At 32.8% G+C, this 23,786-nt stretch overlaps 2 protein-coding genes across 2 annotated transcripts; one reads left to right on the top strand and one right to left on the bottom strand.

Moving 5' to 3' along the window:
* Positions 1 to 2,440: 2,440 nt before the first annotated feature.
* LOC109161647 (amino acid permease 6-like) lies at positions 2,441 to 4,689 on the top strand. The gene is made up of 6 exons (XM_019310139.1): positions 2,441 to 2,540; positions 2,636 to 2,860; positions 3,155 to 3,248; positions 3,391 to 3,605; positions 3,755 to 3,897; positions 4,036 to 4,689. Exons 1-6 carry the CDS (start codon positions 2,441 to 2,443, stop codon positions 4,687 to 4,689), a joined length of 1,431 nt encoding a protein of 476 aa, XP_019165684.1.
* Positions 4,690 to 15,457: 10,768 nt separating this feature from the next.
* On the bottom strand, positions 15,458 to 16,418 carry LOC109161646 (zinc finger MYM-type protein 1-like). The gene has a single exon (XM_019310138.1). It carries the CDS (start codon positions 16,416 to 16,418, stop codon positions 15,459 to 15,461), a length of 960 nt encoding a protein of 319 aa, XP_019165683.1. The 3' UTR covers position 15,458.
* Between the last annotated feature and the right edge of the window lie 7,368 nt (positions 16,419 to 23,786).

Here is a 23,786-nt window from a genome sequence, read left to right as displayed (position 1 = left end):
ACCCTGCAGTTATACCTTGCTGCTTGGGGACACGTGTCCCATTTCTAACGGTGCATTTGGCCAATCTGAAATGTGTGGCTCTGATGTGTTTTGCGATAGGTGGTTGGTGTTGGATTATTAAGAGATACAGGGTCCCATTATTATATGGGAGTTTCGACAAGTGTAATGGTTTCCCTCGCCAATAAAATGCAGGTTCCCCTCCCCCTAGTATTCAAGACATTGACGTCTTCTCAAATAATCATTAAACAGCAACAACGGTTTAAGTTTATTAATGGTCATGTCATTGTCCGCGTAGTAGTAACAACCTTAGCACCCTGACGTAGCCCCATGTTGGACATGTGTTCAAACCTATTATCTTTGTACTTACCGTATGAAATTAAAGGACTTTCTTGTTGATCAATCTAACATTCATTATTTGTTTTATCACATCCAGTATCTGAATTGTAACCTAATTTATGGTGAACATGATCCAATAAAGCCATCACAATATAATCTCAAACATAATTGCTTTGTATTATTATTATTATTATTATTATTATTATTATTATTATTATATTATTATTATTATTATTCGTATTCTTATTATTATTCATTTTTTTATTATTATTGTTATTGTTATTTTTCTTTGAAAGCTATTGTTATTATTATAAATTTTATTTTATTATTGCATAATAATAATAATAATAATAATAATAATAATAATAATAATAATAATAATAATAATAATAATAATATTATTATTATTATTATTATTATTATTATTATTATTATAATTATTATTATTATTATTATTATTATTATTATTATTATTATTATTATTATTATTACGAATGTCCTTATATGCCTTTTTTACATTTAACCATTAATAGTAAAAAATTAATTTTACCAAACATCTTTTTACAAGCCGCTTTAAATAGGAAAAGGAATCTATTTTTATCCATTTTTACGCAAATAAATTGATAAAGGAATCTTCAAAAATTACTATTACGTAAAATTAGTATTCTGTTTGTAGAATTCAAATTATTATTATTATTATTATTATTATTATTATTATTATTATTATTATTATTATTATTATTATTATTATTATTATTATCAATATTCGAATTATTATTATTTGTGTAAATAATAGTTAATAAATTATTATTTTCTAATAAAATTACATAGAATTTTCAATGAATTTGTTCATTTATTACGCAAAATTTGTTTCAATTATTCTCACAATTAAAATGGTTTAATTATTCTTAGAATTTGGTAGCCATTTTCCATTTTTAAGTATATATTGACTTTAATTTGTGGTAACAATTCATTAGATATTAATTAATTTTCATATAAAATTTTGTTACCAATTAAACTTTATTAATTTTTTACCAATTAATTAACATTCATATTAGTTTGAACGGGAAAGTTGAAGATGGTGGTTTTTACTTTTATTAACAGTATAGATTATTATTATTATTATTAAGATTAGTAATTTTAATCTAGAATTGTATTAAGAATAAGAAAGTAGGAAATAATATATTATATTAGGAATTGTATTTTACCATATTTTAATGTACAATTGTAGTACCAATATGAATTGTACTACCATATTTTTACAATATTGCACAAACCTTAGTAGTATAGAGTTTTTTTGGCGGAAAGTTAAATTGATGATTTTGTTTTTATATATAGTATAGATATAGATAATAATCTATAATTTTCCCCGCAGCATTTGCGCAATAGTTATGCTGTGCAACCGAATGCACCATGCGCATGGTGCATACGATGCAAAACGACGTCGTTTTGACTAAAAACGCGCGTTCCACTTTAAAAAAAAAAATTCAAGTTCGATTCTCGGCAATAGCATTATTGTGGATATATAGTTATGAATTTATGGATATTTAGTTTATTCATTGTGGATATTTAGTTCATTCATTGTAGATATTTACTTCATTCATTCTCTGTGGATATATAGTTATGAATTTTTGGATATATAGTTATGAATTTATGGATATTTAGTTCATTCATTGTGGATATTTAGTTCATTCATTGTAGATATTTACTTCATTCATTCACTGTGGATATTTAGTTCATTCATTGTGAATTTTTACTTCATTCAATTCATTCACTACTGTGGATATATAGTTATGAATTTGTGGATATATAGTTATGAATTTATGAATATATAAAAATACTATTGCCGGGAATCGAACCTGATTTCTTCTTTAAGTGGGACGCGCGTTTTTTAACCAAAACGGCGTCGTTTTGCATCGAATGCACCATGCGCATGGTGCATTGGGTTGCACAGCATAATTTGCGGGATTTGCGTACGTATTCCCTATGTTCGCTAGCTGACTTTTTGTCGGATTTTAGTGCCAATAAATATAGCCTGCACTTTTCTTCTTCTTCAACACCCAACTATACACATCTCTCGGTGAAGAGATAGAGAGAGAGGGAGATGGAGATTGAGATGAAAGGAGGTTTAAGCTCTGGTACAGAAGAAGGGAGGAGTTATGGTGATGCAAAGTTTGACGACGATGGTCTTGAAAAAAGAACCGGTATGTATGTATGTATGTATAATTTTTTTATATATGGAGTAGATGATGTTTGAGTTCGATCTGGTACGATGTAAAGTGTTGGTTTGAATTTGTAGGTACGATGATGACTGCTGGTGCACATATCATAACGGGAGTAATCGGGTCGGGCGTGCTGTCTCTAGCTTGGGCATTCGCACAGTTGGGTTGGATCGCCGGACCCATTTCTCTGTTGGCCTTCTCCATCATCACCTGCTATACTTCCATCTTATTGGTTGACTGTTACCGTTCCCATGATACTACCAGAAACTACACTTACATGGCTGCCGTTACCACTTACCTAGGTACTCAAACTTTGCTTTCATTATCACAGAAATTAAAAGAAAATGTTGGGCGGATCGATCCGAGGCCGGTAAGGTCAAGTCCCGCACCATATAGTTAAGGGATTATTGGGCACAGACCTGTAAAGGATCAAGTCCGGCACCTTGCTACCTCTCAAAAGTAGTATTAGTAAGCACTTAATCCTAATAAGTGGTATTATAGTCCTGACTATTGGTGCTGATAGGGGATGTCTAATGAGTTGAAGTATGTGTTCATAACCTTTGACATGAGATTGACTCTGATACCAAATTGAACAGGAGGACCAAACGTGAAGCTGTGTGGAATAGCGCAGTACAGCAATCTTGTTGGTGCTGCCATTAGTTACACCATCACCACAACACTAAGCATGAGGTAAGAACAGAACGTATGCAATTAATAATTCCGCCTACGTCACGTCGTATTAATTATGTTTTAATTTATTTTGAAATTTTGTTGATTAATATAATGGTGATAAATAAATATATAAATATATATGTATAATATGTACATGCAGTGCCATCTCGAAATCCAACTGCTACCATAAGTATGGGCATGATGCTGCCTGCGGACGGACCAACAATACCTACACAATCCTCTTCGGAGTTGCTCAGATTATTCTAAGCCAAATCCCAAACTTTCATAAGCTCTCCTTTCTGTCCATCGTTGCCGCTGTCATGTCTTTTGCTTACTCTTCTATTGGACTTGCCCTCTCCATAGACAAAATCGCAAGTACGTAACATGTTCAAAAACTTAAAAATTAATGTTCAGAAATTAGACATTATACATTAATAAACTCAAAATTTAATGTTAATAAATTAGACAGTATAACATAACATTTTCTCTTATATATGTTCAAAAACTCAAATCTTAATGTTTAGGAGGAGGACATGTGAAGACTAGCTTAATTGGGCAGCCAATCAGAGCGGACTTGTCAAGTGCAGATAGGCTGTGGAAAATCTTTGCCGCACTTGGAGACATAGCGTTTGCCTATACTTTCTCCAATATTCTATTGTCAATTCAGGCAATCATAAATTTTTTATATTATAAATTCTTTATTTTAATTAATTCATTAGTAGGTGTACGTTGGTCAAATAATGACGATAGATGTTGATGGTTATTATATTATTAATTATTACTCATAAATATATGTGCATCGCAGGATACAATAAATGCTTCTTCCGATGAGAATAAGGTTATGAAAAAAGCCACCTTTGCCGGAATATTCATATCCACCGTCTTTTACATGCTGTGCGGCGTGCTCGGATACGCCGCCTTCGGCCACCACGCGCCGTCGAATTTCTTGACCGGATTCGGTTTCTACGACCCCTTCTGGCTCGTCGACCTCGCCAACGTCTGCATCATCGTACACCTCCTGGGAGCCTACCAGGTGTTTACGCAGCCGGTATTTGCATTCGTGGAGGAGCGGTGCAAGAGGAGGTGGCCGGCGAGTAGATTTGTGAATCAAGAAACGGCGATTGAGGTTCCATATCTTCCGAAGCTGAGATTCAGCGCGTTCCGATTAGTGTGGAGAAGCGCGTACGTTGTGATGATAACCTTAATCTCTATGTTGTTGCCGTTTTTCAACGACTTCGTGGGTCTCATAGGGGCCGCCGCCTTCTGGCCCTTAACCGTTTACTTGCCGATTCAGATGTACATTGCGAGGGCAAAGGTTCGCAGATTGTCTTTGGGTTGGATTTGGCTCCAGATTTTGAGTATGCTTTGCTTCGTCATCTCAGTCTCTGCTGCTGCGGGGTCTATAAGAGGTTTAATCAAATCTGTGAAGAGGTTCCAGCCGTTTCACGTGGAATCTTAGCTTGAACTTCATGCATGCAATAATAGTTCATATTTCTGTATTGTTGTTTGTTGTTTGTTGTTAGTTGTTGTTGTACCAACTTCATTTCGTGTGGTTAGGTAGTAAACCTTTAATAATAATCATGCATGATAATGCAAGTTGGCATCCATATATAGTCAATCTCCTTTAAATACTGCCAAAATTATTGCCTCATTCTTTGGTTCCATTTTATGATTTCTGCCTGTTATCTAATTTTCTAATTTTCATTCTCTATTCTCAATTTAGAAAAAATATATTTATCAATATTTGTTTTTCGATTTTTTGAATTTTTTTCAGATCTAAAAACTAAGTTTGGATTTTTACACTACTGCTTTTGTGCACATTAGGCGCACATTCAGTGCACGTTAGGCGCACATTCAGTGCCCAGTCGGGCGCGTGCATGAGCTGGTGCGTCCTGTGCTTTTTTTTTTTTTTTTTTCGGGGTTAGATTGTCAAACATGATTTTTTTTTTTCCTTCTTCTTTTTCACTCATCTCTCACCTAGTTGGCACCTCAAAACCAAGAAAAAAAAAAACCATTTTTGCTCTTAGAGGTAATCATAATAAAATGAGGCAATGCAATTATGCAACTAGCTAGAAAATTAAAGCAAAATCAACCCAATATTTAATTTGAGTCTAATTAATTGATTAATTACAATGCAAACACATTTTTGCGATATGTGGCTGGTGTTGGATTATTAAGAGATAGGTCCCATTATTATATGGGAGTTTTGACAAGTGTAATGACTTCCCTCACCAATAAAGAGCAGGTTCCCCTCCCCCCAGTATTCAAGACATTGACGTCTTCTCATAATCATTACACAGTATTACAGCAACAACGGTTTAAGTTTATTAATGGTCATGTCATTGTCTGCATAGTAGTAACAACCTTAGCACCCTGACGTTAGACCCTGTTGGGCATGTGTTCGAACTTATTATATTTGTACTTACCCTATGGAATTAAGGGACTTCCTTGTCGACCAATCTAACATCCATTATTTATTTTATCGCATCCAGTATCTGAATTGTAACCTAATTTATGGTAGACATGATCCAATAAAACCATCACAATATAACCTCAAACATAATTTCATAAATTGTACCATTATATATATATATATATATATATATATATATATATATATATATATATATATATATATATATATATATATATATATATATATAATTACTGACTCTATTACAATGTAGTATCTATTCATAACTACTTTCTCAATCTATTGAAACACAAAGAGTCTACCTTCCACATAAGGGAGCAACTTGATGTCATAAATTGTACCATTATATATAATCATACAAATTATGAGATAAATACATTTATATATAATTATTATTACTATAAATGTATTTGTTGGCCATACAATGTAATTCCATTATAGTCACATTAAATGCATTTAGGCAAATTAAATTTCTATTGTAATTTATATATATATATATATATATATATATATATATATATATATATATAAATTTTTACCAAACATCTTTTTACAAACCGCTTTAAATACGAAAAGGAATCCATCTATACACAAATAATAAATTAAGTAATTCATATTTACGCAAATAAATTGAAAAGAGAATCTTCAAAAATTACTATTACGCAAAATCAGTATTCTACGTGTGTAGAATTTAAATTATTATTATTATTATTATTATTATTATTATTATTATTATTATTATTATTATTATTATTATTATTATTGGTGTAAAAATTAATATTCGAATTATTATTATTTGTGTAAATAATAATTAATAAATTATTATTTCCTTATAAAATTATACAAAATTTTCAATGAATTTTTTCATTTATTACGCAAAATTTGTTTCCATTATTCTCACAATTATATTGGTTTAATTATTCTTAGAATTAGGTAACTATTTTTCATTTTTAAGTATATATTGGCTTTAATTTGTGGTAACAATTCATTAGATATTAATTAATTTTCATATGAAATTTTTTTTACCAATTAAAGTTTATTAATTTTTTTACCAATTAATTAACATTTATATTAGTTTGAACGGGAAAGTTGAAGATGGTGGTTTTTTCTTTTATTAACAGTATAATATATGTGTGAGCCCGTTGCAACTGGAGCTAGCTCAGGTTCATAGCCATTCCTATAGTAAATGATCGATTATTCAGATGTGTACTTGCAGCCAACCGCTAAGGAAAACAAAAAGCCAAGGAGAGGCTTTAGAATATTTGAAGGAATATAAGCGAGTGAAAATTATTGCTTAAATTACCACCGACCAAAAATGTTTCCTACTGCATCCTCACGTACAGAGAGACCAGAACGACTCATCAAATCCTTTACATACCTGCATAATACAGTGAGAATAAATGCCACAAAAAAGGCACATTTAGGGATGGCAACAGGGCGGGGCGGGGGCGGGGAGTTTACTCCCCGTCCCCGTCCCCGCAACCCCGTCCCCATCCCCGTCTCCGTCTCCATCCCCAGCGGGGAATTGAAAATATTCCCCATCCCCATCCTCACGGGGAATTAGGCGGGAACGGGGATTCTTCATTCCCCGTCAACTCTAGTCAAAATGTTAAAATTTTAATTTTTGTTAATAAAAAATTTAAAATCTAAGTCTTAGTTTCAAAACTAAAATACTAACTCTACAAATAAATAAATAAATAAAATACTAACAAAATACTATTTATATTATATATGCAATGAAGTATATACAGTAGCAATACTGCAACTTATATAAACAGTAACAACATTAACTATATATATATATATATTCATTACATATATAAATATATATAGTATTCTGTTAGTATTATATATATATATATATATATATATATATATATATATATATATATTATTCGGGGACGGGGCGGGGCGGGGAGGGGTATCCCCGTCCCCGTCCCCGTCCCCTACGGGGAATTACACATATTCCCCGTCCCCGTCCCCGTCCCCGTCCCCTACGGGGAATTACACATATTCCCCGTCTCTTTCGGGGCGGGGATCGGGGATCCCCGTCGGGAATGGGACACATTGCCATCCCTCCGCACATTAGAGGACTCAAATGTTTTACGACCTCAGAAAAACATTTCGATTTAACCTAAGTATTTGCGATTTCATAACTAACACATTCTGAGATGTATGTATAGTAGTACTTTTCATCAAAATATCAATCAAATCTGATCAAGAACCCGATATCATGTTATAAGCTACTGGAGAGAAGTACATCGGAGAAGAAAGGAGTCGTCGCCGGAAATTGGGAAGATCATTGGAGAAGAAAAAAGATAGTAATTAAAATGACTAAAATACCCTCATAAATTGACCTATTAAATTTTTCCGGTGAGATTTGGCCGGCAATTTCGCCGGCGTGACCAAAATTGATAGAAATTGCATAGTCAAGGTACTAAATTAACATTTTTGAAAGTCAAGTGTTGCAATTAACACAACCCCAATAGTCAGTGAACCAAAATTAAAATTTTCTCCACATAAACACAAGTGTTTAAAAAAAGAAAAAAGAAGATATTAACGGCCTTGGACGGACAGAATGGTATCTGTCCAATCGTTATGTTGTGCATCCGTATGCACCATGCATGGTGCATACGGATGCCAAAACGGCGTCGTTTTATTAAAAAACGCGCGTCTCCCCTTTAAAAAAAATTCAGGTTCGATTCCCAGCAACATCATTATATTGTTCATTCATTCTGGAATTGTAGTTCATAGATTATGGAATTATAGTTCATTGATTATGGAATTATAGTTCATTGATTATGGAATTATAGTTCATCGATTATGGAATTGTAGTTCATCGATTCTGAAATTTTAGTTTATAGATTATGGAATTTTAGTTCATTCATTCTGGAATTTTTAGTTCATAGATTAGATTATGGAATTATAGTTCATCGATTATGGAATTATAGTTCATCGATTATGGAATTTTAGTTCATATGTTATTGCTGGGAATCGAACCTGATTTTTTTTTTAAGGGGAGACGCGCGTTTTATTAAAACGACGTCGTTTTATCATCCGTATGCACCATGCATGGTGCATACGGATGCACAGCATAATTTGCCGTATCTGTTGCGTCAACTCTCCACCAACTTATAAAAACGTCTTCGTTTTGGGCCAGGACGCACAATGCATTGTGTGCCCTGGTGCACAATATAATGATTGAATATAACAGGCAAATTATTGTATGGACCATGGTCCACACAATGTTATGTGGACCATAATAAAATGTACATTTTTAATATACTAAATGTACATTATTTTTGTACTGAATGTACATTATACAATATAATGTACACTCAGAACAAAAACTATGTACATGCCGTAAAAATAATGTACATTATTTTTATACTGAATGTACATTATTTTTGTACTAAATGTACATTATTTTATAGTAGATAAAATAGGCTTATAAGTCTAGGCCCAATAGTGGGCTATTACAAAACTTGAGTAAAATGGTAAGATTATCTTAAAGTGTAAGAACTATAGAAGAAAGTGAGAAGAGCTCTGAGACTACTTTGATGATGTTTGAGTCACTAATTTGATCATCGGTGATCGAAAATTTGGTCAGATGATCAAATATTACAAGATTTTCTTTGAAAATCTTAAAAGATTTTAAAAGTTGTTGGACCAAATGTGAAAATGTTAATAGTTGTTAATTAAATGTGGAAATGATTTAACAATCGTGGAACAAATAATAATAATAATAATAATAATAATAATAATAATAATAATAATAGCCGGGAACCAAATGTGAAAATGATTCAATAGTTGTGGGACCAAAAGTGAAAAAAAAATTATAAATAAACATTATACATAAGTAATGACTTTATGTACTTTTATGGTATCATTTAAAAGATCTCAAATAAAACTCTTTAATAATATATTTTTTATACATTAATTTTATTTGTAAAGAAAAATAAATTTTAGTTAAAAAATAAAAATTTCTTGGGTGCATATAACTACAAGCACCTTCGTGTACGGTATAACTATTGTCCTTTGTCACGTAAGAGACATTCCAAGGCAGTTGAATTGAAATTGTTTTTTTTGCCAATTATCATGTAGTGTGATGGCTTCTTGGTTATCTATCCAAGTGAATGGTCAAAGGTTTGAAACTTGGTGGTGGGTATTTGGGCTGAAATATTTAAAAAAAAAAAAAATTGAAATTGTTTTGATTCATGAAATCTTATACACTCGGATTAGACATAGCATTAATGTCCATAGCGTTAGGAGTTGTCTTTAACCGCCCCAAATGTTGGGGCTGTTATTAATAGTGTAATTATGACACCTGGTCTCACAGGAGAACAAAGAGGATACAAAAGCTTGAAATGTGGTAAATCTCTTATATGGAGAAGAGATTTTAATGTATTGCATCAGGCTAAAATTACAAAATTATAGGAACTAAATTCATTATAATTTAATATAATTTCACACGTCATTTTCTAGATTGTTCCATTATAATTACAGGAATTTATGAACTAAATTCACTAAATGTAATTCATACATAATCCCTGCAATTCCGTAGGTAGGTTCCCTATATTTAATTTCAGTGTATAATCATAAGAATTATGTTAGAAATTTCATCTAATATAAAATGACAATTTAAGTGCTCTTTTGTGGTACAAATATATGTAGGGTCCAATTTTAATTTGGATTAACTCAAAATGGATTTGAGTTTTTCGAAGTGAAACGAAACAATTAATATGATGGGTGGATATATGAGAAATTGATTTTCAAAGTAGACCAATTTGAGTTAAAAAATGGAGATGGGAAGGCTTGGAAGTAATTTTTTACTCACACTGAAAAGGGATGTGGGTTTGCACTAGTATATATACAATTCACTTTTAAAATGAACTTGAATTATATAGCATAAAGACTCTTTCACAAAAAGAGGGGTGCAAATCAAATCTCATAATAAGCCTTTGTGAGCAAATGTTTTGATAGCTCATGAAAAATATTTTTCTAAAAACTTCTGCATGCACAATCTATTATTCTTATGTTACAACACTCTGATTGTAAGGAAAGTGAGGTAGCAAATTTAAAGAAAGTGTGTTTACACATGACTTGAATTTTCTTTAATCTCGTTCTTTGTTTTGAGATTATTTTTTAAAATCATAAATCCCGTTATTTTTGTTTCCTTTTTAATTGAAAAATCGACTTATTCGCCTGCAAAATATAGGAACTAAATTCGTTATAATGTCATTGAGGAATTAATTAAGCCTAAGTCTATAGAGTAATTGGAGCCTGTAATAGAAGAGGGGTGGATGTTGGGCCTGCGGGACCCGAGGAACAACAATTATGCCATGGACCCGAGTCAACCTTGCAAGGTGGACCCGTGTCAAAATACACAATTTATATATTAAATGTTTACAATTTACATATTGAATGTTCAGAATTCAAATTGTGAACATTTTGTATATAAAATTGTGAAAATTCAGTATGTAAATTGTGAACATTTAGTATATAAAAATTGTGAACATTCAATATATAAATTATGTATTTTTTAATCAGAGTTCAGAGAATAATTTGCCACCAAGGAGTGTGGTAGGGTAAGTTGGACTAAGAAGACTAGATGGGGTCCAAAGTGTAAAGATGAGAAAAGATAAGGGAGTTGGAATATAAAGGCTAGATGGATGGAGTCCAAAGTGGGACAATGTGAAGAGTTTTAGGGCTTGAAGTCCAAAGATTAGGGGATTGGGGTTTGAAGTGAGACATGGTATAACACCATTTCTGGCAAATTATGCTGTCGTATGCACCATGCATGGTGCATACGGATGCAAAAACGACGTCATTTTATTAAAAATGCGCGTCTTCCCTTAAAAAAAAATTCAGGTTCAATTTCCAGCAACAACATATGAACTAAAATTTCAGAATCGATGAACTATAATTCCATAATCGATGAACTATAATTCCATAATCAATGAACTAAAATTCCAGAATCTAATCTATGAACTAAAAATTCCAGAATGAATGAATTAAAATTCCAGAATCTATGAACTAAAATTTCAGAATCGATGAACTACAATTCCAGAATCGATGAACTATAATTCCAGAATCAATGAACTAAAATTCCATAACCTATGAACTAAAATTCCAGAATGAATGAACAACATAATGCTGTTGCTGGGAATCGAACCTGAATTTTTTTTTTAAGGGAAGACGCGCGTTTTTAATAAAACGACGTCGTTTTTGCATCCGTATGCACCATGCATGGTGCATACGGATGCACAGCATAACTACTCACCATTTCTCGGGTGATATACTTATATAGTTGTATATTAATTTTGTATTACGTATATTTTTTAAATTATTAAGAACTATTTATTAAAGTTCTTAAAAAGATTTAATATGTAAGTTTTAAATAGATTCAAAGCAGGACTTACTTGGAAGTTTTTTTAATGACAATTTATATCGTGCATCAGGGCGCACATTGTGCATGCATTGTGCGCCCTGGTGCAAAATGACGTCGTTTTGTAGTCTCTTTTTTTTTTTTTTTTTTTTTTTGGAAATTTCGATTTTTCTGTCGGCTGTTAACTTTTTTTTAAAAAAATCTCATGTATTGAAAATGTATATAATTGTATATACAATAGAATGTACATAATTGTATAACAGAATACACATACTCTTTTTTGAAAAGATAATACACATAATCTAACATAATTCATAATACACAAAAACTCTTAACATAATACACATAAACTTTTAACTCTTAAAAAAAATCTATGTTTCGGATGTACAAAATTGTATAAAAGAATGTACATAATTGTATGACATAATGTACATAATTATATAACAGAACACATACACTCTGTCGCGTCAACTTCCCACACAACTTAACAAAACGACGTCGTTTTGGGAGGCGCGGGCACATATTGCTATGTGCACCGTGGTGCACGGTATAACGATTGCTTTTTAATGGCTCACATATTAAACAGACTTTAAAAAGGCTTCAAGCCAGGCCATGGCAAATGTAAGCTCAGGCTTGAGCCTAATAAAAACCTACATACAGGTTCAGGCCTAGACCCAGGCCTTATATTTTCGTAACAGGCACAGACCTAATCTTCTAAAGTTCGACTCGGCTCGACCTATTTCCATCCCTATCTAAGTGAGGTCATGTTCCATGTGGTCCTGCCCAAGTTAAGCCACAAGACACTACCTCGCCTCGAGCACAACCCCTGCAGTTGTACCTTGTTTCTTGGGGCCACGTGTCCCATTTCTAACTGTGCATTTGACAAATCTAAAATGTGTGGCTCTAATGTGTTTTGCGATAGGTGGCTGGTGTTGGATTATTAAGAGATACAGGGTCCCATTATTATATGGAGTTTCGACAAGTGTAATGGCTTCCCTCGCCAATAAAGAGCAGGTTCCCCTCCCCCCAGTATTCAAGACATTGACGTCTTCTCAAATAATCATTACACAGCAACAACGGTTTAAGTTCATTAATGGTCATGTCATTGTCTGCATAGTAGTAACAACCATAGCACCCTGACGTAGCCTCCTGTTGGGCATGTGTTTGAACCAATTATCTTTGTACTTACCCTCTTAAATTAAGGGATTTCCGTGTCGACCAATCTAACATCCATTATTTATTTTATCGCATCCAGTATCTTAATTGTAACCTAATTTATTGTGGACATGATCCAATAAAAAACCTCAAACATAATTTCATAAATTGTATCATTATATATATATATATATATATATATATATATATATATATATATATATATATATATATATTGAATACTACTGACAGTATCTATTCATAACTACTTTCTCAACCTATTGAAACACAAAAGTTAACTTCTTACATAAGGGAGCAACTTGATGTCATAAATTGTACCATTATATATAATCATACAAATTATGAGATAAATAGATTTATATATAATTATTATTACTATAAATGTATTTGTTGGCAGAGACGGAGCCAAAGGGGGGCAGGGGGGGCACCTGCCCCCCTCACCCCACCCCACCCCACCCCTACCCCTATATTGTATGTAATATGTATATATAGTACATTATTTATATTAATATTATAAAACAGAGAAGGTAAACAAAAGCTTTGGTAGACAAGGTGGTAAGAAATGTGTATGGGTTTCAAAATAGCTTGGTTTCAAGTCCTTGCATGGACAATGTTACAATTTTCTTCACATCTTTGCTTAATACAATTAAATTTTGACATGATATATATAATTTTCTTTTATATGAATAATGAGATGTCTTTCTATTTTATATTAATAATAATGAGATGTATATATAACTTTCTTTATATTAATAATGGGATATATATATATATAACTTTCTTTATATTAATAATGGAATGTATACTTTATAATGTGTTTTATATTCGAATTATTTTATCAAATTAATTATGTTTCATATTTTGTTATAAATATTTTTATAAAGTTTTAATATGTTTTATTTTTCGCTATATCCAACAATATTTATTGTTATACTTGTTTAAGTGTTTCATTTTTTTTTCAAACTTTCTTTTTTTCCTTCACTGAAAAAATTTTCTGAATCCGCCATTGAATCTATCCCTACTTTTTTGCCCCCCCTCAATATATTTTCTGGCTATGTCCCTGTTTGTTGGCCATACAATGTAATTCCATTTAGGCAAATTAAATTTCTATTGTAATTTATGTAAATGCATTTAGGGGTATATATATATATATATATATATATATATATATATATATAACTTTCACTACTGGAAATTATAAAATTTTTGACCACCTGAAAGTGATCTTGAATCAAATTGATACTAAAAAGTGGTCAGAAATAGCAACAATGCTTTTTTTCCGGATACCAAAAGTGGTCGGAACAAGACTTTCGACTTGATTTAAGATCATTTTCAGGTGGTCGGAAATTACATAATTTCCAGTAGTGTTTTACCAAACATCTTTTCACAAATCGCTTTAAATAGGAAAAGGAATCCATCTTTATGCAAATAAATTGAAAAAAGAATCTTCAAAAATTACTATTACGCAGAATACTGATTTGTATTATATTAGGAATTGTATTAACATATTTTTACAATATTGTGTAAAACTATAGTAGTTTTTTTGGACGAAAAGTTAAATTGAGGATTTTGTTTTTTTATATATTATAGATATAGATAATAATCTATAATTTTCCCCGCAGCATTTACGTACGCATTCCCTATGTTCGCTAGCTACTGACTTTTGGTCGGATTTTAGTGCCAATAAATATAGCTTGCACTTTTCTTCTTCCTCTCCACCCAACTATACACATCTCTCAGTGAAGAGATAGAGAGAGAGGGAGATGGAGATTGAGATGAAAGGAGGTTTAAGCTCTGGTACAGAAGAAGGGAGGAGTTATGGTGATGCAAAGTTTGACGACGATGGTCTTGAAAAAAGAACTGGTATGTATGTATGTATAATTTTTTATATATGGAGTAGATGATGGAGATGATGTTTGAGTTCGATCTGGTACGATATAAAGAGTTGGTTTGAATTTAATTTGTAGGTACGATGATGACTGCCGGTGCACATATCATAACGGGGGTAATCGGGTCGGGCGTTCTGTCTCTAGCAGGGCCGGTTTTTTGATTTTGGTGGCTCTGTTCTTGTAAATAAATGAGGCCCTAAGTAGTAATTGCAATCTTTAAAATCACCATAAAATATATAATTTTTTTATTTGTATATTATTTTTTCAATATAAAGAACAAAAATACAACTTTCTTTATTATAAATAAAATTCTAACATAATGCAAACTAGATAGAGATCATTTATTTAAAAAGAGATGTCCTTCTAGCATTCTTTGATGCAAATTCATCGATCAACTCTTCATAATCTACTTTATCCAAAATATCATTTTCGATAGATATCATCGCTAATCCATTAAGTCGTTCTTGTGACATTGTAGAGCGTAAGTAGGACTTCAACAATTTCAATTTAGAAAAACTTCTTTCTACAGATGCAACAGTAACAGGAATAGTTAATAAAATTCTATATGCAATAACAGCATTAGGATAACAATCAAACAATTTCAAATCTTTCAAAATTTCAATGGGTCCTATTTTTTCGTGTCCATATAACTCTCTTCTTAGTTTTAGCTCTACATACAACTCATCTCCATTAATATCTGAATGTCCATTATGCTTAAGAGCATTTTCAAGATGAGTACAACAAGACTTCAAGCTCATATCATTTAAAGAATTTAACCTATCAGAATTAAATAAGAAACCAAATATTTTCTCATACTCTTGAAATTGCTCAAACCTACTCTTAAGAGAAACAATGGCTTGATCAACAATGAAAAGAAAATAGTTAACTCTAAATGAATCTTCTGCGGGTAATGAAACTTCTAATGATGCATTTGAATTTTCATCAAATTGTTTTTTTCTGCGGATTTCACGTCTCTTAGGAAAAACAGGGTCTATATCCATTTTAATAGCAATTTCCTTAGCGGAATCCAATGCATCATTAAAACCACTTTCTCTATATTTCTCAAAAAATGAAATTAACTCTTCAATTTTTTTGATAGCAACATCAATAAGCATATCTTTGGATTGCAAGTACTTACTAACAAAATTAACATGATGCAATATATGAAACCATATTATTATAGACACCAAAAATTCAAAATCACCAAGCTCATTTGTTGCTAAAGATTTAGCTTCACTTCTAACTAAGGAATCACCATCGACATCTGCCACTTGGAGTAAAGCCTCTCGTATTTCTACCATTTGAAATCTTATGGCTTGAACACTCTCAACACGACTCTCCCAACGAGTGGAAGACAATGACTTAAGGGTGTGTTTGGAAACCTGGAAAATGAGTTCTGGAAATCATTTTCCAAGTTTCCAGTGTTTGGATGTGCCTGGAAAATCAAGTCAACGGAAATCATTTTCCGTTGACTTTGGAAAATAGGCTTGTTTTGGAGGAAAATGACTTCCCCTTTTTTTGGGGGGAAGTCATTTTCCAACTTTTACACCAACATCACACCACCACCAACATCATCAACACCATACCACCATCACCACCACTATTACCGCCGCCACCACCACTATACCCCCGCCACCATCACACCCCCACTACAACCATCACCAACACCGCAACCACTACCACCACCACACCACCACCTTCACACCACCGCCGCCGCCACCACCACTACCATACCACCGCAACCACCGTCGCCGCCACCACTACCACCATACCACCGCCACCGCCATCACCACCATACCACCGCAACCACCGTCGCCGCCACCACCACCACCACCACCATACCACTACAACCATTGTCGCCGCTACCACCGCCGCCACCACCATACCACCACAACCACCATCGCCGCCACCACTACCACCATACCACCGCCACCGCCATCACCACCATACCACCGCCACCACCACCACACCACCGCCACCGCCACCGTCGCCGCCGCCACCACCACCACCATACCACCGCAACCACCGCCGCCACCACCACCACCATACCACCGCAACCACCGTCGCCGCCGCCACCACCGCAACAACACGACCACTGCCACCACCGTCATACTACTACCACCATAACACAAACACCACTACCGCCGTCGCCGCCACCACCAGCATACTATCGCAATCACCGTCGCCGCTGCCACCACCATACCACAGCAACCACCGCCACCACCATCACACAGCCGCCGCCGCCACCTCCACGACCATACCACCGCAACCACCACCGTCGCCACCACCACCATACCACCGCCACCACACCACCACCGTCATATCACCACCAATTATTATTATTATTATTATTATTATTGTTATTATTATTATTATTATTATTATTATTATTATATAACGAATAACACCACTACCACTACACCACCACCACCACCACCATAATATTTTTGATATATTATTAGTTTTTTTTTTTTTTGAAAAACTTAGCTATTTTTATTATATTTAAAATTAATATTATATTATTATATATTATTATACATGTTGTAATATTCTAAATAAAATAATTAAAATGTTTAATTATACAATTCTACTCATTTTCCAGAAAATGAACCAAACACAGAAAAACAGTTTTCCATAATGCAACCAAACACTGGAAAGGAAAATGTTTTCCGGAAAATGACTCATTTTCCAGAAAACATTTTCCAGAAGTCATTTTCCAGCTTTCCAAACGGACCCTAAGAGTTAAACCATGTATATTATCTTTCAAAATATCCCATCTCTTGGTAGATTTAGAAAAAATTGTATATATGCGTTGTATAACTCCAAAAAAATCTTTGGCTTTACTACAAGCATTTGCCATATCACATAGGACTAAATTAAGACTATGGCAACCACATGGAGTATAAAAAGCTCTAGGATTTTCATCTAAAAGTCTTTTTTGCACACCTTGATGTTTACCTTTCATATTTGCCCCATTATCATAACCTTGTCCACGTATATCAAAAATATTAAGATCAAGTAGGCGCAATTCATTTTGCAAAGTATTAAAAAGACCTAATCCAGTTGAATCATTCACATTCAAAAATCCTAAAAAAGACTCCTCAATGTTAACTTGATGTGTAGAGACATTCACATATCTTATTATTAATGACATTTGTTCTGTGTGGCTAATATCAGGAGTACAATCAAGTGTAACACACAGGTCACAGGTACAGACTACAGAGCAAACACATTACACTGTACAATTAAAAATTTAAAGTAAAAAGATTGAAACAACCTGATTGGAAAGCCATTAATCCTTGAATCTTTGGAACAACCTGCTAGACTGCCAGACTGGTACAGTGCTATGGAATTATCCCAGACTGCAAAATCAAAGAATTATCCCAGACTGCAAAATTATCCCAGACTGCGATCGTGGCTTCGTGACTCGTCTGTCGGCTCCGTCCTGCTGCCCAAAGGGCCAAACTCAATCGGCTCCAAACTCCAAACTCCAAAGGGCAAAACCGCAAAAGCTTTAGATTAGAGGCTCTAAATTCTAATTTCTAAAATTCTAAAATCAAATATTTGATTCACTCATGACTCATTCGGTTGATTCCTATCAAGTATCAATCTATCAACCTATATATGTGGCTATGTCTACAGATTTAAGATTTTAGTGTAAATCTTCTACACTTCTACTGCTCTCAGAAGTCTCAGGTCAAAGAAATTCAAGGAAAACTAAAGCTTCTTTTTTTTTTTTGTTTATTTCGTATGATATGCTATATTTGTGGACGGTGGTTAATGATAACGTTGGGGATTTCGGGAAGCGGAAGAGTTTTGCATGATTAATTAATGGCGTTTAGAGAATTGATGCGTTAGTTTTAGATATTTAGCCGGTTAGTATTAATTGAATTTTTTTTTTTTAATTTCTTAAGTAAAAATTAAATATTAGGGCTTGGGCCCCCTAAAAATTAGGGGCCCTGTGCTGTTGGGCTGCTTGCACAGCCCAAAATCCGGCCCTGGACTCTCTAGCTTGGGCATTCGCACAGTTGGGTTGGATCGCCGGACCCATTTCTCTGTTGGCCTTCGCCATCATCACCTGCTATACTTCTATCTTACTCGTCGATTGTTACCGTTCCCCTGATACTACCAGAAACTACACTTACATGGCCGCCGTTACCACTTACCTAGGTACTCAAACTTTGCTTTCATTATCACAGAAGTTAGAAAGACCCTGACCACAATATGTGGTTTACACCAAAAAAAAAAAAATTTATTACAGAAATTAAAAGAAAATGTTGGGCGGATAAGGTTAAGTCTCGCACCATATAGCTAAGGGATTATTGGGCGAAAACCTGTAAAGGGTCAAGTCCAGCACCCTGCTGCCTCTCAAAAATATGATTGTGTCTTCATTCCATACTAGCTATAACTTTTGTTGGGTATCTAAGGTTATTGGTGTTAGTTGGCCCGGAAATGTCTAATGAATTGAAGCATATATGTGTTCATAATCTTTGATATGAGATTGACTCTGATTTCAAATTGAACAGGAGGACCAAACTCGAAGCTGTGTGGAATAGTTGGAATATTTATAATAAAATATGAAATAGTTGGAATAAATTATATATCATCGTTATTAATATTATATTCATAAATACTTTTAAATTTAATTAGATCAACTCTAAATATTTTATATTAATTTAAATATGATAATACACAATTGAAACGTTTAAATAATATTAACTACATAGTTCATAAAAAGGAAATTTTCCGTTAAAATATTAACTAAATAGTTCAAATTGGTCATTTGACTTTTAATTGCACCCAAAATAGTCCTTTGACTATAGTGAAGCCCCCTAAATTATCAGTTTTACCTCTCATTTTAACACCCACTTAACACCAAAACTAATGAATGACCATTTTAGCTTAAAATTCAATAGTCAGATGACCACTTTAGGTACAATTAAAGGTCAATGAACCAATTTGAGAAAAGACCATAGTCGGAGAATCATTTTGGGAATTAACTCTTTACTAAAATGTCAATTAATTTTTAAAATGCATAAGTATATATATACTATCAAGTGTAGGAATTTATACTATCAAGTGATCGAATAAGTATATATTATCAAGTGCATAAGCTTATATATGCTACAAAGTTTGAATTTTTTTTCCCTCATTTTTTAGAGTCATTGATCTGGAAAGATCAATGGTTCATAGCTCACCCCATATTTTTACTTGTGCTTCTAGTTTTTACATTCCAAAAGAAAAGTCTTAGGTTCGAATTGAACCTCATCCCAATCAAAATTACATAATTTTTGAACATATACTACTATGAATTTAATATGTTAAAGTGCATTAACATATATATGTACTGTTGGCATCACATGTTTTTTTTTTTTTTTTAATGCTCTTTTTCCATCTTCTCTCTCCCTCCTCTCTTTTCTAGTTGGCAACTCAAAAACTATCCCCAAAACTCAAGGTTGCAAAAAACTTTAGGCCCCAAGGGGGCGCCTCGGCACCTAGGCGCCGATTTTTAATTTTTTTTTAATTTTTTTTAAAAAAAATTAAAAATTAAAAATTGTGAAATTCACTAATAAAACATAAGGTTTCCATAGTTGTTTCTTACAAACTATTTACGTAAGTGGTTGTAAAAGTGTTCAAAAGATTGTTTAAACTATCTAAATACATTTAAAAAAAAATTAATATTAAGAGTAAAAGAAGCATTTTTTTTTTTGAGAAATTAGAAAGAGGTTGCTTTGTCAAGAATCTTGTGCATAGATGGCACTTGGGTTGGACTCCCATATGGCAAGTTGTGATTTCAAGCCTCATTGGAGGCGTTATTGGCTCTTTGTGTTTCACAGATACTACATTGTAATACAGTCTAGCTAGCATTCAAAATGACCTTTTTGTCCACATCTTAAAGGTGATTGGAAGAAAGACCACATTGGGTACACTTTAAAAAGTAAGAGGATTAAAGTATTAGCTCAAACTTACCATTTTAGGTATTAACTCTATTTTTTACACATTAATTTTATTTGTAAAGAAAAAAAAAATTAGTTAAAAATAAAAATATATTGGGTGCATATAACTACAAGCACCTTGGTGTATGATATAACTATTGTTCTTTGTCATGTAAGAAACATATATTCCAAGGCAGTTAATTGAAATTGTTTTGATTCATGATATCTTATACACTCGAATTAGACATAGCATTAATTCTTCCAAAAGGCTGAATCCCAACCTTAAGCAGACATAGCATTAATGTTAATAGCGTTAGGAGTTGTCTTTAACCGCTACAAATGTTGGGGATGTTATCAATAGTGTAATTTTGACACCTGGCCTCACAGGAGATCAGAACAAAGACGATACAAAAGCTTGAGATGTGGTAAATCTCTTATATGGGGTAGAGATTTTTTTTTTTTTTTTTGAAAGCAACCATATGGGTAGAGATTTCAATGTATTGCATCATGCTAAAATTACAAAATATGGGTAGAGATTTCAATGTATTGCATCATGCTAAAATTACAAAATATAGGAACTAAATTCATTATAATTTAATATAATTTCACAAGTCATTTTCTAGATTGTTCCATTATAATTACACGAATTTATGAACTAAATTCACTAAATGTAATTCATACATAATCCCTGCAATTCCGTAGGTAGGTTCCCTATATTTAATTCAGTGTATAATAATAAGAATTATGTTTGAAATTTTAGCTAGAATGACAAATTTAAGTGCTTTTTGGTGGTACAAATATATCTGGGGTTTATTTTTAATTTGGATTAATTTAAAGTGGATTTGAGTTTTTCGAAGTGAAACGAAACAATTGATATGTTGGGTGAATGAGAAATTGATTCTTAAAGTAAATCAATTTGAGTTGGAAAATGGGGATGAGAAGGCTTGGAAGTAACTTTTGTCTCACATTGGAAAGGGATGTGGGTTTGCACTAGTATAAAATTGTGAAGTCTTTTTAATGGTAATTTATATCGTGCATCAGGGCGCACATTGTGCATACATTGTGCGCCCTGGTGTAAAACGACGTAGTTTTGTACTTTTTTTTTTTTGGAAATTTTGATTTCTGTGTCGGCTGTTAACTTCTTAAAAAAAATCTCATGTTTCGAAAATGTATATAATTGTATAATAAAATGTACATAATTGTATAACAAAATACAAATACTCTTTTTTGAAAAGATAATACACATAATCTAACATAATTCATAATACACATAAACTCTTAACATAATACACATAAACTTTTAACTCTTAAAAAAAATCTATGTTTCGGATGTACACAATTGTATAAAAAATGTACATGATTGTATAACATAATGTACATAATTATATAACAGAATACACATACACTCTGTCGCGTCAACTTCCCACACAACTTAATAAAACGACGTCGACTTAATAAAACGACGTCGTTTTGTGAGACGTGAGACACACATTGCTATGTGCGCCATGGTGCACGGTATAACGATTGATTTTTAATAGCTCTCATATTAAACATACTTTAAAAAGGTTTCAAGCCAGGTCAGGCCAAATGTAAGCTTAGGCTTGAACCTAATAAAAGTCTACATACAGGTGCAGGCCTAGACCCAGGCCTTATATTTTCGTAATATGCACAGACCTAATTTTCTAAAGTTCGACTCGGCTCGACCTATTTCTATCTCTATCTAAGTGAGGTCATGTTCCATGTGGTCCTGCCCAAGTTAAGCCACAAGACACTACCTTGCCTCGAGCACAACCATGTAATTGTACCTTGCTGCTTGGGGCCACGTGTCCCATTTCTAACGGTGCATTTGGCCAATCTGAAATGTGTGCCTCTGATGTGTTTTGCGATAGGTGGCTGGTGTTTGATTATTTTGGGTCCCACTATTATATGGGAGTTTCGACAAGTGTAATGGCTTTCCTCGCCAATAAAAAGTAGGTTCCCCTCCCCCCAGTATTCAAGACATTGATGTCTTCTCAAATAATCATTAAACAACAACAATGGTTTAAGTTTATTAATGGTCATGTCATTGTCTGCGTAGTAGTAACAACCTTAGCACCTTGACGTAGCCCCCTGTTGGGCATGTGTTTGAACCTATTATCTTTGTACTTACCCTATGAAATTAAGGGACTTCCTTGTCGACCAATCTAACATCCATTATTTATTTTATCGCATCTAGTATCTGAATTGTAACCTAATTTATGGTGGACATACATGATCCAATAAAGTTATCACAATATAACCTCAAACATAATTTCATAAATTGTACCATCATATATATATATATATATATATATATATATATATATATATATATATATATATATATATATATATATATATATATTTGAATACTACAGACTCTATTACAATGTAGTATCTATTCATAACTATTTTCATTTTTCATTTTGGTTAATTTGGGTTTATTTTTAATTTCAGTCAATTATTAATATTCACTTCATCTTTCAATTGACCTAACATCCATACAATTTTTAATCTCGGTCAATTATTCTTTATATATATATATATATATATATATATATATATATATATATATATATATATATATATAAATACATATCAATTAATCAATTAGTTAATTATTAATAACTTATTCTTTTTTAAATATTTCCAGTAAATTATTAATAACAAAATACTTTACCAATTTACATATATTATTGTTGGGGCAGTCTGGCC

The sequence above is a fragment of the Ipomoea nil genome, unplaced genomic scaffold (genome assembly GCF_001879475.1).
Source record: "Ipomoea nil cultivar Tokyo-kokei standard unplaced genomic scaffold, Asagao_1.1 scaffold2926, whole genome shotgun sequence".
NCBI classification, from domain to species: domain Eukaryota; kingdom Viridiplantae; phylum Streptophyta; class Magnoliopsida; order Solanales; family Convolvulaceae; genus Ipomoea; species Ipomoea nil.
This window is presented reverse-complemented; position numbering and strand designations above follow the sequence as displayed.